The 15,629-nt window shown below is 43.2% G+C and overlaps 2 protein-coding genes across 4 annotated transcripts in view; one reads left to right on the top strand and one right to left on the bottom strand.

Moving 5' to 3' along the window:
* LOC134667199 (GSK3-beta interaction protein-like) overlaps window positions 1-15,629 on the bottom strand; it is a 170,003-nt gene that overhangs the window by 23,244 nt on the left and 131,130 nt on the right. The gene's annotated exons all lie outside the window — the stretch shown is intronic.
* LOC134667206 (dynein axonemal heavy chain 3) overlaps window positions 1-15,629 on the top strand; it is a 156,757-nt gene that overhangs the window by 13,343 nt on the left and 127,785 nt on the right. The window contains exons 10-14 of the mRNA XM_063524532.1: window positions 114-321; window positions 2,213-2,427; window positions 3,529-3,719; window positions 9,813-9,997; window positions 10,789-11,051. Coding sequence (XP_063380602.1) covers window positions 114-321; window positions 2,213-2,427; window positions 3,529-3,719; window positions 9,813-9,997; window positions 10,789-11,051 — 1,062 coding nt within the window. The remainder of the gene's footprint in view (window positions 1-113; window positions 322-2,212; window positions 2,428-3,528; window positions 3,720-9,812; window positions 9,998-10,788; window positions 11,052-15,629) is intronic.

Genomic DNA, 15,629 nt, shown 5'->3' with positions numbered 1-15,629 from the left:
CAATTAGTTTTTAGATATATTACTTTATAATAATATGTATGCTAGTTTTCAGGCAACTAATCTATGGGCTAATAGTTGCCTGAAAATAAAGATTTTCATTCATTACCACCCAGGAAGGCAACGATTACGGGCAAGAATACCGCGACTACACATACATAAAGCGGCCACTTCTACGAATAAAGGCCGTCGCACACCCCGGCTCGACTAACATCACCTTCGACCCGCCGCTCGAGCAGATGCCGGTGCAGATCTCCAAGTGGTTCCATAGCATCATCAACGTGGGCAGTCAGCTGCCGAGCGTGGACAGCATCATGTACCCTGGTATGTGTGCTATCGCCCACCCTGTTACCGGGATCCTATCTCGTCGCATAATAATTGATTGTCATAATGTAATGTTACGCATAAAACTTTTTTCGCATAGTTTTTCTCCAGCTGAAACAGAAAGTATTTTCGAAAATATTTTGCATAGGTTGTATAGAATAGGGTAGGTTAGGTTAGGTTTGTGTTATAATTTTTCAGAAATATTTATATTTTCAGTACTTACAATAACAATTATGCGAAATGAGTTTTATGCGTAACATTACATTAGGACAATCAATTATTATGCGACCCAATATGGACCCCCTGTTACCACATCGGTGGACCTTATGCCTTTTGTAATAAGGTGCACCGATTTACAGTTTTGCTGTTTGTACATCTACAAAATAAAAGCTTGCACTTACTTATGTTGGGAATATATCCGTTTGAAGAGAGTAAAGTGGATCCTGCTGACTGCGCCATTTAAAATGCGTATCTAGATAGAGGAGGCAACAGGAAACCTCCTTACCAACAGGCCATCAAAGGCAGCCTTTGGACTTTAGTGGTCATCCATTAATTACGTCACATGAATTGTAGCCAGCGCCCCCCTGGTGTGACGTGACATTTTTTCAACAAAATCGGCAAATCGAATTAACTAGGTATTATTAAAATTGAATGAGTATCATTCCAAAAACTATTTAACTGTACAGGTAATAAAATAATTTAAATAAGCTAAAGTGACGTCACAAATTCTTGTGACGGGAGTCCCCGTTGTCACAATATGTCACATTTTCTTGACCCCCTCGTAATTTGTGGATGATCCCTATTATATGTAAGTATACAGGGTGATTTCGGGGTCGTGGAGCAAGTGAGCCAGACATCATACAGAATCCAAAGATGAGCCTAATGATGTTGTTATCTCTTTATTTATTTTACGTCTTAAGTTAGGTTTTTTTATAATATGAATATAAAAGTAAAATATAAAAACACTTACAAAACAATAAAAAATATATATAAACACATTATAAAAAACCTAACCTAGGGTGCCGCCAGCAGCAGGGCAGGGCCCAAGCTGCCGGTGGTCAGGGCTGCAGAGTGAGGAACCGACGTACTATACGCGCCGTGTCCAAAATTACCGCCTTCTGCATCTGACCCTTGATCCAACCACCCAGCGAGAGTCTCTCTAGGTGTTGGTCGAGACTCTTCGCTATGAGACCGTTCGCTGACACGACTATCGGAACAATGATCGTCGAGTCAACATCCCACATGGCGGTAATCTCATGAGCTAAGTCTAGGTACTTGCTGGACTTGTCCTTCTCGGCCTTCACGAGATTCTCATCATGGGGGATGGTGACGTCGACGAGCACGGCCCGGCGCTGCGATCGATCTAACAGCACGATGTCAGGCTTATTGGCTACAATAGTCCTGTAGTGATGATAGATCGATCCCAATAGAGCGTGGCACGACCATTTTCGAGAACTGGCGCAGGTGAGTACTTGTAGTACGGCACTTCGCGGTCCACAAGGCCGTATAGGAGGGCAAGCTGCTGGTGAATAATGTTGTTATTATTATTGTTTATCACCAATAATGATGATTATTTTCCAGATGACAAGTAGGAAAAAACATTTTTGCATAATACAATTTGGTGACCCTACTCAATGTGACGTCTTGTCGCTTTCCATACAGCGTATGTCAAAAGTCATAGGGTGACCATAATTACTTAGTATAACATTAATTTTACTTGAAAAATAACAATAATTAAAGTAATTATATTTCAATCAAATACTAGCATATGATAATGTGGATCATTTACAGAGTTAGAAATAGTGGTTCTGGATCACGACCCAGAAATCACCCTGTATATATTTAAACAAGTCCCATTGAAAATGTAATGAACACACATTTCATTTCCAAGGCGCCACCCGCCCCAACCCTTGGCTGATGTGCGTGTATCCCGAAGAGCAATACATGACGAAACTCGTCAACAAGTCCATCCACTACTTCAACATAAACAAGCCTGGCCCCATCTCGTTCCTGTCCTGTTACGTGCCATATTACTACATTCTGGACGGCACGGCTAGACAGGATCTGATGATATTCTTCGGGCAAGAACCACCGCCCCTGTTGAAGGTAATATACATTGACTTATATCTAAAATGGGCCTTACTGGCACAAAAATGGTGCTAGTTCAGCGGTGTCACTCACGAATTCGAGCCAATCGTGCAGCCTAACGCAACTAGTTGCGAGTGTTGCTACCAATCGCGCGCGTTATGCTAACTCATCAACCAATCGCGTACTGCTCCAACCTTACTGTCCGTAAGGCCAGTCCTGAGACATACGTCAGTGGTAATGTATCCAAAACTTTAATGCTTCATATCTAGAATTACAGCTACGACTGATATGATCAAGGTTTATAGAGCTTTCAGACTCTTCATTGCAAGAATACGTGATCGTAATACGATATTTTCTGACAACGCCACTCGTTTTGTCAACCGAATCCTAATAAACTTTTCGGTAAGAGCCTTTGAAGACATTATCACATAGACATCATCATTAAATTTAAGAGTGGGCTCTTGTCGGTGCAGCGTGATGAAGTTGTCTCCACCTTGGTCGGTCCGAAGCCAGCCCTTTAGTGTCCTGGTACGACATGGCCCCTACGTGCTCCTTTACTTGGCTCATATAACTTTTCCTTTGACTTCCCTTCCCTCTCCTTCCATTTATTTTCCCTTCTATGATGTCACACTAACATCAAAAGTATATACATATGTATTGTGTTTAAAATACATATGTATGTTAGTCTGTAAGGTATTTGTAATATGGGCCTTGTTGCCTGAATTAAATTTCTAAATAAAAAAAATATCAAAAGGGGCCCACATGGTAGTCTGCCGGACGATATCAGCTGTCAGTTGTTCGGTGCTGTCAAATTTTGCGTTTAACTGACAGGCTGATATTGTCCGGCGAACTGGTAATCAGTGGGCCCCTTGAGTTAACCAAAAGTTTTGTACTAAATATATATTTATATATACGCTCTATAATCTCCTTTCAACGTTACCCACACACGATCTCAGTTAAATGTAATAGCAGTCTTCTTCTTTATTTGCCATTCCCTAACGGACGTCGGCAACCACCTTTGCCATCTCTCTCCTGCTCTTAGCCATTCTTGTCAGAGTGGCAATAATAAACTTTTGCGTGCTTTTGCTTTTGCGTAGTAATTTTTTTTTATTTCCCCAGGACTTCACAGAACGGATCTACATGTACGAGGAGGTACGCGATGACATCGCGTTCCTCCGGCGCGACATTCCACTAAACATGGTGATGCTCGACTGCGCTCCGCTCAACGACACCATGCAGGACATCATCAACGGGCTGCGGCAACACATTGTGGATCATTTTATATTGGTTAACAGGAAATGGAATAGAGGGTAAGTGATCGCTTCACCTTGCTTTTAAATCCTACGCCAGCCGGCCTAGCCAAGGTTACAATCGCTATCGCTTCGACAACGAAAAGCATTATGTCTCTCTATCACTCTTCCATATTAGTGTGACAGTGACAGTTGCGTTTCGATCGCTACGAAGCGTAAGCGATTGGCATCTTGGCTACGCGGCCTGATACACTCGAGGAACATGACTCCATTATTAAACATTCTAATTTTCAGCTACCTTCCATGTTAACGGAGTTTATTCTTATAGTTTGAATTTTCTCAAATTATTTTTACGCCTAAAGTCTTTTTTCCCCCGACTGGGTAAGACCCTAAAAAAACAAGAAAATATTTTTTTTGTGCGAGCAGTGTGCTACCGTGCAGAGAGCACGTGCCAAAACAACAATTTCATTTAAAAAGCGACTGTCGTTGGTGGTTTTAAGGTTCAAATACTCTCTCTCTCTCTAGATTTGAAATTTTCACAGAGTTTCTGTTGCCGCTATAAAAACAAATACTAAAAAGTATGTAACCCTCGGTGGGCGAGTCCGACTCGCACTTGTCTGGTTTTATAATTACGATCCGCCCGCTCGCAAGCGCAACTATCACAATGTCATAATAGTTATTTACAATACTGGTGCGAAAAATAGACGAGTGGCGAATTTTAAAACACGACCGAAGAGAGGGTATGAATCGACACGAGTTGTGAATTACCTATTCGCAAGTGTATCGTACAACGTTTTACAGAACATATGGCCCTCTAAGTTTTTTACGCAGTTACGTAATGTGCTTATCCCATACAACCATTTCCAGTCGCCGTTACGACGCGGTGTAGACACATCTTGTGTCGACACCGTCTGTTTCGGTCACAATTCCAGTCGCAGAGTCGTCGCTGTGTCGACACAGTTACCAGAAATGGGGAAGGGTCGACACATGACACAAAGTGACATAAAGTGTGGTCGCCGTGTGCACACATTGTTACTAGTTTGCGACTACTTTATGCCAAAATCATTCGTTCATTCGTTCATTTTGTTCCTGTCAAATGGAAACTGTCAGATGGAAAAATAGTTAAATAAAAATAAGTGACATTAATACGCCATCTCTAAAACGGATTACAAGACGTAATTATATATTGTTTGCATTTATATTACAATAGGACTTAAATTATTATGGGGAATTAAACTGCTCGAGTGATTTGATAAACTAAGTGTAATATAATCAACGCGCCACCAAATTGTTTTAGTTTAGCCGGAAATGAAATTGTTTACTTCTCAGTGCCTGTGTTCATAAATATATTATTTGATGCATTTTTAGTACTTCGATGCGTATACTATACTTAAATAACAGAAATAACGCTTTACATACTACGAAACTTGTTAATTATGATGTATAAATATGGTTTAAGGCTGAGAAATATTGCAGTCACAAAGTAGTCGCAAATGTTTCGACTTTGTGTCGACTCTGTGTAGACACATGACACGCGCTGTCAAAAGTAATAACAAAGTTATTGGATTTGCAAAATGGCTCCTTGTGTTCATTTGTTTTCAGATATTCTCAAAGTGTAAAAATGCCGTGGTCAGAGATGGGACTTAATAGATTAACTGTTTATTCGACTAATTAATGGAATAAAAAAAGTTAATCCTCAAATTTTAATCACGATTAGTTTAGTCGACCGAACATAGATTGAAATTAAATTAATCTGAACATTAATCGAATAAATTATCGATTAAATCTCGGTTGGAAGTTGACAGGGGGCCATTTATGTACGTAAAAATAATAGAAATGTCTTGCATGCAGATGGTAGCCAAACACTTTGTCATAAAAGTCGAGATGGGTGTCGATTTATAGCTTTTAGGGAGTGCCGATTTCGAAAATGATGACCATTTAGGAATCCAAAATGGCCGCCATGCACTGTGTCATAAAAGTCGTCATGGATGTCGTTTTATACGTTTTAGGGGGCCCCAATTTTGAAAATGATGACCATTTTGGAGTCCAAAATGGCGGCCATGCACTATGCCATAAAAGTCGTCATGGGTGTCGTTTTATAGGTTTTAGGAGGCGCAGATTTCAAAAATGATGACCATTTTGGATTCCAAGATGGCGGCCATGCACTATGTCATAAAAGTCGTCATGGATGTCGTTTTATAGGTTTTAGGGGGCCCCGATTTAGAAAATGATGACCATTTTGAAATCCAAAATGGCGGCCATGCACTATGTCATAAAAGTCGTCATAGGTGTCGTTTTATAGGTTTTGGGGGGCGCAGATTTAGAAAATGATGACCATTTTGGATTCCGAAATGGTGGCCATGCACTATGTCATAAAAGTCGTCATGGGTGTCGTTTTATAGGTTTTGGGGGGCGCAGATTTTGAAAACGATGACCATTTTGGATTCCAAGATGGCGGCCATGCACTATGTCATAAAAGTCGTCATGGATGTCGTTTTATAGGTTTTAGGGGGCCCCGCTTTCGAAAATGATGACCATTTTGGAATCCAGAATGGCGGCCATGCACTATGTCATAAAAGTCGTCATGGGTGTCGTTTTATAGGTTTTGGGGGGCGCAGATTTCGAAAATGATAACCATTTTCGATTCCAAAATGGCGGCCATGCACTATGTCATAAAATTCATCATGGATGTCGTTTTATGGGTTTTAGGGGGCCCCGATTTAGAAAATGATGACCATTTTGTAATCCAGAATGGCGGCCATGCACTATGTCATAAAAGTCGTCATGGGTGTCGTTTTATAGGTTTTGGGGGGCGCAGATTTCGAAAATGATAACCATTTTCGATTCCAAAATGGCGGCCATGCACTATGTCATAAAATTCGTCATGGATGTCGTTTTATGGGTTTTAGGGGGCCCCGATTTAGAAAATGATGACCATTTTGTAATCCAGAATGGCGGCCATGCACTATGTCATAAAAGTCGTCATGGGTGTCGTTTTATAGGTTTTGGGGGGCGCAGATTTCGAAAATGATGACCATTTTGGAATCCAAAATGGCGGCCATGCACTATGTCATAAAAGTCGTCATGGATGTCGTTTTATAGGTTTTGGGGGGCTCCAATTTTGAAAATGATGACCATTTTGGAATCCAAAATGGCGGCCATGCACTATGCCATAAAAGTCGTCATGGGTGTCGTTTTATAGGTTTTGGGGGGCGCAGATTTAGAAAACGATGACCATTTTGGATTCCAAAATGGTGGCCATGCACTATGTCATATAAGTCGTCATGGGTGTCGTTTTATAGGTTTTAGGGGGCGCAGATTTCGAAAACGATGACCATTTTGGATTCCAAGATGGCGGCCATGCACTATGTCATAAAAGTCGTCATGGATGTCGTTTTATAGGTTTTAGGGGACGCAGATTTCGAAAATGATGGCCATTTTGGAATCCAAAATGGCGGCCATGCACTATGTCATAAAAGTTGTCATGGGTGTCGTTTTATAGGTTTTAGGGGGCCCTGATTTCGAAAATGATGACCATTTTGGAATCCAAAATGGCGGCCATGCACTATGTCATAAAAGTTGGCATGGGTGTCGTTTTATAGGTTTTAGGGGGCCCTGATTTAGAAAATGATGACCATTTTGAAATCCAAAATGGCGGCCATGCACTATGTCATAAAAGTCGTCATGGGTGTCGTTTTATAGGTTTTGGGGGGCGCAGATTTAGAAAATGATGACTATTTTGGAATCCAAGATGGCGGCCATGCACTATGTTAAAAGTCGATATGGATGTCGTTTTGTTGGTCATGGTAATCATTTTCGAAATCTGCTCTTCCTACACACCAACACCTATAAATCAACATCTATGACGGCTTATATGACAAAGTGCACGGCAGACATCTTGGAATCCAAAATGGTCATCATTTTCGAATTCTGCACTCCCTAAAACCTAAAAAACGATATCCATGACGACTTTTATGACAAAATACGTAGCCGCCATCTTGGAATATAAAATGATCATAGTTTTCGAATTCTGCACTCCCTAAAACCTATAAATCGACATCCGTGACGACGCAAGTTATCTTTATTTTCAGATCTAACAAATTGCTACAGAATACAAAGGACAAAAAAAGAAGCGAGGAGGTAATGAAACAAGCAAAAATACAGATGATTCCTCGACGCAATTGGATGCTTCTTAAATTGTGTCCAGATTTTTTTGTCATAAAAGTTTTTATTTTTCACATATTACTCTCACAAGATCCGTGACATTTCGACCTTGTAATTTTTTAAGTAAATGTTTTTGTTTATCTATGAGGATCTCACTAGAATAATATAATCAAGGTATGTTTATATTTGATGATTGAAATAGTAACGCAAAAAAAATATTATATTTGTGTTTATATTCCTGTCGAAGACTTTTATTTTTCCTTTTCCTTCTACACAAGTTTGGTCAAGTAATAAGAATTTAGGGCTCTCAATTTTATTTTGACTTCTACAACAGTAAAGCTACGAGGCCATGTTTGGTATCGTTTTCGTATAAATGCGCAGTACCAAATTTAGTTATGGTATCACATTGACACCATTCCAAAGTAAAAACATATAAACTTACTTTCTTTTAAACTCCTCTTCACGCTTAAACTGCTGAACAGTTTTAATTTAAATTTAGTACACATATATTTTGAGTCCCGAGACAGGACATAATAAGTTATCTCAAAAATCATCCTTTAAAGGTGTGAAATGAGGTGTAGGGGGGAATTCAGAATTGACTTCTTGAAGTTAATACTGTTTAAGTTTAGGTTTGAAGTCATGTTTTTTTTATCATTTTTAACTAAATCAAAGATGTAGACCATCCCAAATTTAATATAAATCGGTTCAGCGGTTATTGATTTCCCGTACAAATTTCCACGCCACTTTTCACACCTTCAAAAGGTTGCTTGGTTATAAGATCTATCCTATGTCCTGTTCCAGGACGCAAACTATTTCTATACCAAATATCAACGAAATCGGTTCAGCGGTTAAGCGTCAAGAGGAGTTTAAAAAAAACCGGCCAAGTGCGAGTCGGACTCGCGTATTAAGGGTTCCGTACATTAAGTCCGACGCGCGCTTGACTGCACATGTCTAATAGGTTTTCCTGTCATCTATAGGTAAAAAACTATTTTGTGTATTCAGACGGACAGACATACAGACGCACGAGTGGTCCTATAAGGATTCCGTTTTTTGCTTTTGAGGTACGGAACCCTAAAAAGATTTTTTTTAATTTTGTGGAATGGTGTCAATGTGATACCTTAAATGGATTCAGCAACCCAGATTTATACGAAAACGATACCATACACGGCCTAGCACCTTCACTGATGTAGATATATCAAGATAATATTGAGAGCCCTAAATAAACTTTCAAGAGCGGATATCTCAAAAACTATTCAACATATCGAAAAAATTGACTGAATAAACTTGTAACAAATTAAATTAACTTTCATTTTGTATAAGTGGCCATGTCGCTAAGATGCATAGTTTCCGAGATATAATCGAAAAACCGGAAAATGGGACCTTCTAAGCCCCCTCTCTTCCCCCCACTCAAGGGCTACGGCCGGGGACTTTTGATATGTTCACCTCCTAACTTGTCCAAACCAAGTTACAGAGTCAAAAATTGTGTTCCGAGCATTTCCCTCTACAACGTTTTGGAGCATTCGTTGGCTGACCTAAGTAGCTTATTGCATTTCTTTAAAAACTTTTCTGTAAAAGGTTGACGGGTGTTGGGTGTTTATATGGTTTTCATTTGCATCGCCCATGATGACTTACTAGAATTACTTACGAGCACACGAGACACTAATAGTAGTTTGACAAACCTTGGTTTTCAAGAGGTATTTTATATTGACATTTGCTGTCACAAATTTTCTGTCAGATTTAGTCGCAAACCGCACGCAAAGTGCACACAAATGTGTCGACACCTTGTTACGGAAAAGTGTACACACGGCGACGACACTTTGTTTCGAAACAATTCTAGACACATTGTGTGGACTCTGTTACGACACATCTGACATTTAGTTACCACTTTGATGATTCTGCGACTGGAATGGTTATATGGGATTATAGCACCGGTGTCGTAATATAGCACCTGATGTACTGTAAAACGTTATAAGCATGTTTGTGTTTCAGAATTTGCAATGTGTATGAAGAAATAGCCGCGCGCGCGAGCGAGACCCCCGAGACCACGGCACAGCTGGTGGACCTCGTCAATTTCATTACCGAGAGCCGGGACTGTGCGCTTTTCGACCTCCGTGATAAAGCGCGCACCACCGCCGCATATGTGCTGTTTCTCATGACACATGCTCATCTTAACTGTGAGTCAACGGTTTACGCCACCTACACTATTGGCGATGATCATTGATAGTATCACCATCTATCATCGGTAAGATGATCGTGCAAGCATCCATATGATCGCCTGTGCAACCGCCCTTCGATTCCTATTGATGCGTGCCCAAAAAACCGGGCAAGTGCGAGTCAGACTCGCGCACGAAGGGTTCCGTACCATAATGCAAAAAAAAAAACAAAAAAAAGCAAAAAGCAAACGGTCACCCATCCAAGTACTGACCACTCCCGACGTTGCTTAACTTTGGTCAAAAATCACGTTTGTTGTATGGGAGCCCCATTTAAATCTTTATTTTATTCTGTTTTTAGTATTTGTTGTTATAGCGGCAACAGAAATACATCATCTGTGAAAATTTCAACTGTCTAACTATCACGGTTCGTGAGATACAGCCTGGTGACAGACGGACGGACGGACGGACGGACAGCGAAGTCTTAGTAATAGGGTCCCGTTTTACCCTTTGGGTACGGAACCCTAAAAACCGACAACTCACGTGTCGTAGGCGGCTGGCGAGACTGGCGGAGCTGCCGAGTATGGCATACTCGTATGCCCTCTAGACTATCGTGCCCGTCAGTCATCGTCTATCATCGCCGATAGTGTAGAGGAGCCATTACAATTGATGACGTAGTAGAGCGGGGCCGTCTCTGTCGGCTTTTTATTACAATCAATTCTCTTTAGTCGTGGTTTGATCGTAGACTGTCCTACTGTGGGGTCCTCCATATCCCTGCCATTTCATTACTTATCTCCTTGATAAAACATCAACAGTCGAGGACATAAACCTGAACACCCGCGTGTTCCTCTGGCCGCTCGACATGGAAGAGACCATCGACCTGACACTCAAGGCCCTCAACACCAAGAAGACCATGGCCGAAGAGAAGCTCCGCAGCCGCAAGTGCGTGTTCGAGGAGAAGCTGAAGACACACGAGAAGGACTTGGAGGTGTTCCGGCGGTATGACCCGCCGCTGCTGACCCTGGATCTGCTGAAGGAGGTGGTCAAGAGGGTCGATGAGATTAACCAGAATTTATTGGTGAGTAAATGAGCGTTTTTGTTTTATTTTTTTGCCATTTTTATTGACCTTTTTTGCCACTTTTGTGTTATTTCTACTCAGAATCACGAGCTCTTTCGATCCTAATGGGATAAAAAAAGTCCCAGTCTTTTTCCTAATTGTGTTACCATTTCCCCATATACTTTGTATGCCGGTAACAAAAAATAATGTTTGAAAAGACACCATTTTGCTCCTATACTTAAGGATGAAAACGGCTCACGATCCTACTAGAAATAACACAAAAGTGGCAAAAAAGTCACAATATATATTTTCTATGAGTAAGACTGACATTCGATTGTCATTTTTAAGGTTCCGTACCCAAAGGGTAAAACGGGACCCTATTACTAAGACTCTGCTGTCCGTCCGTCCGTCCGTCTGTCACCAGGCTGTATCTCACGAACCGTGATAGCTAGACAGTTGAAATTTTCACAGATGATGTATTTCTGTTGCCGCTATAACAACAAATACTAAAAACAGAATAGAAAAAAGATTTAAGTGGGGCTCCCATACAACAAACGTGATTTTTGACCGAAGTTAAGCAACGTCGGGCGGGGTCAGTACTTGGATGGGTGACCGTTTTTTTGTTTTGCTTTTTTTTGCATTATGGTACGGAACCCTTCGTGCGCGAGTCCGACTCGCACTTGCCCGGTTCTTTTATTGAAATGAATGAATGAATGAATGAATAATATTTATTTCAGGACTAGTCCCATATTATGTTAGTAATAAGTTTGGTACATACTTAAATTTAGTGTTAGTGCAAAACAACATAAATAAAATTTATAATTTATAATCTACCTACGTGGAGCGCGATACATGGAGCTGTGTCCATCTCCGCATCAGCGCGGAATCCCAGCGGTCCGCGAACGCGCTCAGGATCCCGTTGGTGCTGCAGCGAACTCGGGCTAGCAGGGAGGCGCACCGCTTGCGCATTATGGCAGCAAAATCGTCGGTCCGCGCCTCCGCAAACATGCCTGTCGAGCGTAGTTACTGTGGGGCTCGCAGATTCCGAAGTCAGGACACGTTCACGCAGGCTGGAACACGCTGGCTGGCTCGCTGGCTGCTGTTACCTCCGGTTACCGCACCATTACCGGGAATATGTAGGGTGTTCAATGAAAACACATTTGTAGGTTTAAAGAAAACTTTGGAGAGTGTTGGGAGGCTGGTGCCTCTGTTGATGCTTGTAGATGAGTGAGTGAGCTCCCAGGGTGGGCGCGTATATATAGGCGCGCTCAGCGCACCCCCACCGTAGGTACTCTAGGCCACGCCTACTCAAGGCGTGGGTGTTACGTGCAGAGTAAGTATTTTCTTTATTGAGCCAATCACAGTACAGTAAATATAATCATGTTACAAAATTAGGGAAAAAGAGGATATATTTAATTGGGGAACAATAAAGACTTATTATCTAACACGTGACATAATAAAACGTAAAAAATAGCCAAGTTGTACAATAAGTAATTATAAAAAATAAACACACAAAATAGATTAGTAACATATGGAACGCTTAAAACTAGACATGAATGATTAAAAACTAGCTATACACGACAATCTCCCCCACGTGTGTCAACACCGTCTGTATGTGAGGAGTGTATAGGTATTAGCCTGGAAACTGGGCGACGGACGTCACCTGCGCGGGTGCGAACAATGGCTACTCTTACGTGGCCATCAGGGCCGGGAAAGAGTTGTGCGATTACGCCTCTAGGCCATGTTCCTCTTGGCATGGAGCTGTCCGCGACTATGACTACGTCGCCTATATGTAGTTTCTTCGCGTTCTGATGAGCACCGGGCCGAGGGAGGAGGCTGGGTCGGTATTCCTTTTGCCAGCGCCTCCAAAAATGGTCGGCTAAGGTCTGCGCTGTCTTCCATGACGAGAGTGTCATAGTTGCATCTGTGAAGACGCCCAGTGGTGACATGGAGCTCGATCGACCGATGAGAAAATGGTTTGGCGTCAGGGCTTCACTGTCTAAGTCTGGATTTACTGGCGTCAACGGTCGAGAGTTCACTATGTGCTCGGCTTCCAGCAGCAATGTGTGCAGCACTTCTTCATGAGGTGCTCTCTCTTTGAGTGTTACTTTTAGTGACCTTTTCACGCTGCCTACGAGCCGTTCCCATGCGCCGCCGGCGGAAGGGTTGCCGGGCGGTATCTTTTTCCAGGTTATGGCTCGCTCGATCAAAAATGGCTTTAAGTTGTCGGGCAGCGTCTTCTTGGCCTCTGCCAGTTCTCGCTCTGCGCCGTAAAAGTTGGTGGCGTTGTCAGAGTATAGAACCGTGGGCGTGCCGCGTCGCGCTATCATTCTGCGCAAGGAGAGTATCATAGAGGATGCCGAAAGTGAGGCGGCAAGCTCTAAGTGCACAGCGCGTGTCGTGAGGCATGTGTATAGTACACCCCATCTCTTTTCGCGGCGACGGCCTATCGTGATTTGCATAGGGCCAAACAGGTCTACGGCTGTGGCGGTAAATGGCGGTTGATTCGCCTGGAGCCTCTCTGGCGGGAGGTCGCCTACAGGAACCTTGAGTGTGGTTCCTTTATAGGTCCGACACCATTGGCACTTGTTCGCTATATAGCGAATATTACCGCGCAGCCCGATGATAAAATATCTCTGCTTTAATTCGTTGATTACGGTTGCGTGGTTACCGTGGTCGAAGAGCGCATGGAAATGATATATCAGCAGTTTGACAAAATCTTCTTTTGCGTACAGAACGGGTATGTGCACGTCCTTGTCTATTCTGGCGTTCAGCACGATGACTCCGTTCTTATCCAGTCGTATTGCTATCTTATGCAGCGGAGACTTCTTCGGTAGAGGCCGCCCAGTTTCCAGTAGCTTAATCTCCTCTGGAAAGGCAGCATGCTGACTCCGGCGAATTAGCAAAATTTCTGCTAGATTTACATGCCCTTTGTTCATTTCTGTGTCTGTTTTCTGGGATAGCAATGAGGCTTTAAAAACCTCGGCGGCAACCAGAACCCTAGCGGTGGCGCGAACTAGTCGTACGAACTTTGAAAATCTACCTACTTCCGGTAGGTACTCAAACTTATTTTTCGCGACACCTACTGAGCATACGAGTTTGCTAACGCGCTCCTCGCCCGTATCGGCCACGGGCGCGGGCGTTTTCTCGGTCGGCCAATGCTCTTCGGGTTTACGTATAAAATCGGGCCCTATGAACCACCGGTGGTTCACTCCAAATTGCGCAGGTATTCCGCGGGTCGCGTCGTCAGCCACGTTGGCTGCACTAGGCACCCAGCGCCAGTTGGCGGGGGTGGTAGTGTTCTCTATTTCTGCCAACCTATGTGCCACGAACGTTTTATACCTACGTGGGTCCGCACGTATCCACGTGAGCGCCGTTTTAGAGTCAGACCAAAAAAACTTTTCCTTTATTACGTAATCTGACTCCTTGACTATGGTTTCCGCTAATCTCGTGGCTAGTACGCAGCTCTGCAATTCCATTCTCGGAATGCTCACTACCCGGAGAGGCGAAACGCGGGCCTTAGCGGCTACTAACGCGGAAGTTCTAATCCCCTCGGGGTTGACGCTAACCAGATACACGGCCGCGGCATATATTTTTTCGCTTGCGTCGCAAAAAACATGCATATATGCCTCCCTATTAAATGCGGGCACGTGTCGCGGAATTTCTAAGTCCCGTAATTGCTGTACGTTTTCGATGAACGATCGCCACGCGGGTGCGAGTGAGACGGGTATAGGCGAGTCCCAACCGATTCCGGTCCTCCATATCTCTTGCATTAACGCCTTGCCTAAGACGGATATGGGGCTTACGTAACCGATCGGATCGAATATTGACATCGCGCTACTCGTTACCTGTCGCTTTGTAGGTAATTTCTGACCGTTAAGTACGTCTTCGGGCGTATTACGAAAGTTCACGTTGAAACCTAAGGTGTCACGCTTGTGATTCCATTTCAAACCTAAGGTACGTTCGCTCTCGTTCGCGCCTAACAAAGACGTTTCCTCTTTGCTGTTAACTACGTCAGCAATTACCGCAGGATGGTTCGACGCGAACCCGCGGAGTTCGAATGACGCGCGCATGTTTAGCTCGTAAATGTCGTTTACTACGCGTCTGGCGTCCTCCTCGGACGTGTCGAGGGCGATTAACATGTCGTCCATGTACGTATTTTTAATTGTTTTTTCAGCTGCGATCGGAAATTCAGCACTATGCGTTTTTGCGTTTTCGTTTTTGACATATAAAGCGGTTGTCGGCGACGCTGCCGATCCAAATATTAGCCGCTTCATTCTGTACTCTTGCGGTGGAGAAGTACGGTCTTCCCCCCTCCAAACGAAACGTAACGCATCGCGATCGCGCTCTAAAATTTCGATTTGCAAAAACATCTCCTTGACGTCGGCTATTACCGCGATTTTACCTTCGCGGAAGCGCACTAATACGCCAAAAAGTGATTCTAACAGGTCGGGGCCTGCCAGCAGCGCGCTGTTGAGCGAGCGACCGTATGCTGTGGCAGCCGCGTCCCAAACTAGCCTCATTTTACCACGTTGCGGGTGAAATGTGGGGAAATGCGCTAGGTACCACGTCCGAGGTGCGTCGGGGGGCGGGGGCGAA

This window comes from Cydia fagiglandana, chromosome 9 (assembly GCF_963556715.1).
Source record: "Cydia fagiglandana chromosome 9, ilCydFagi1.1, whole genome shotgun sequence".
NCBI lineage: Eukaryota > Metazoa > Arthropoda > Insecta > Lepidoptera > Tortricidae > Cydia > Cydia fagiglandana.
This window is presented reverse-complemented; position numbering and strand designations above follow the sequence as displayed.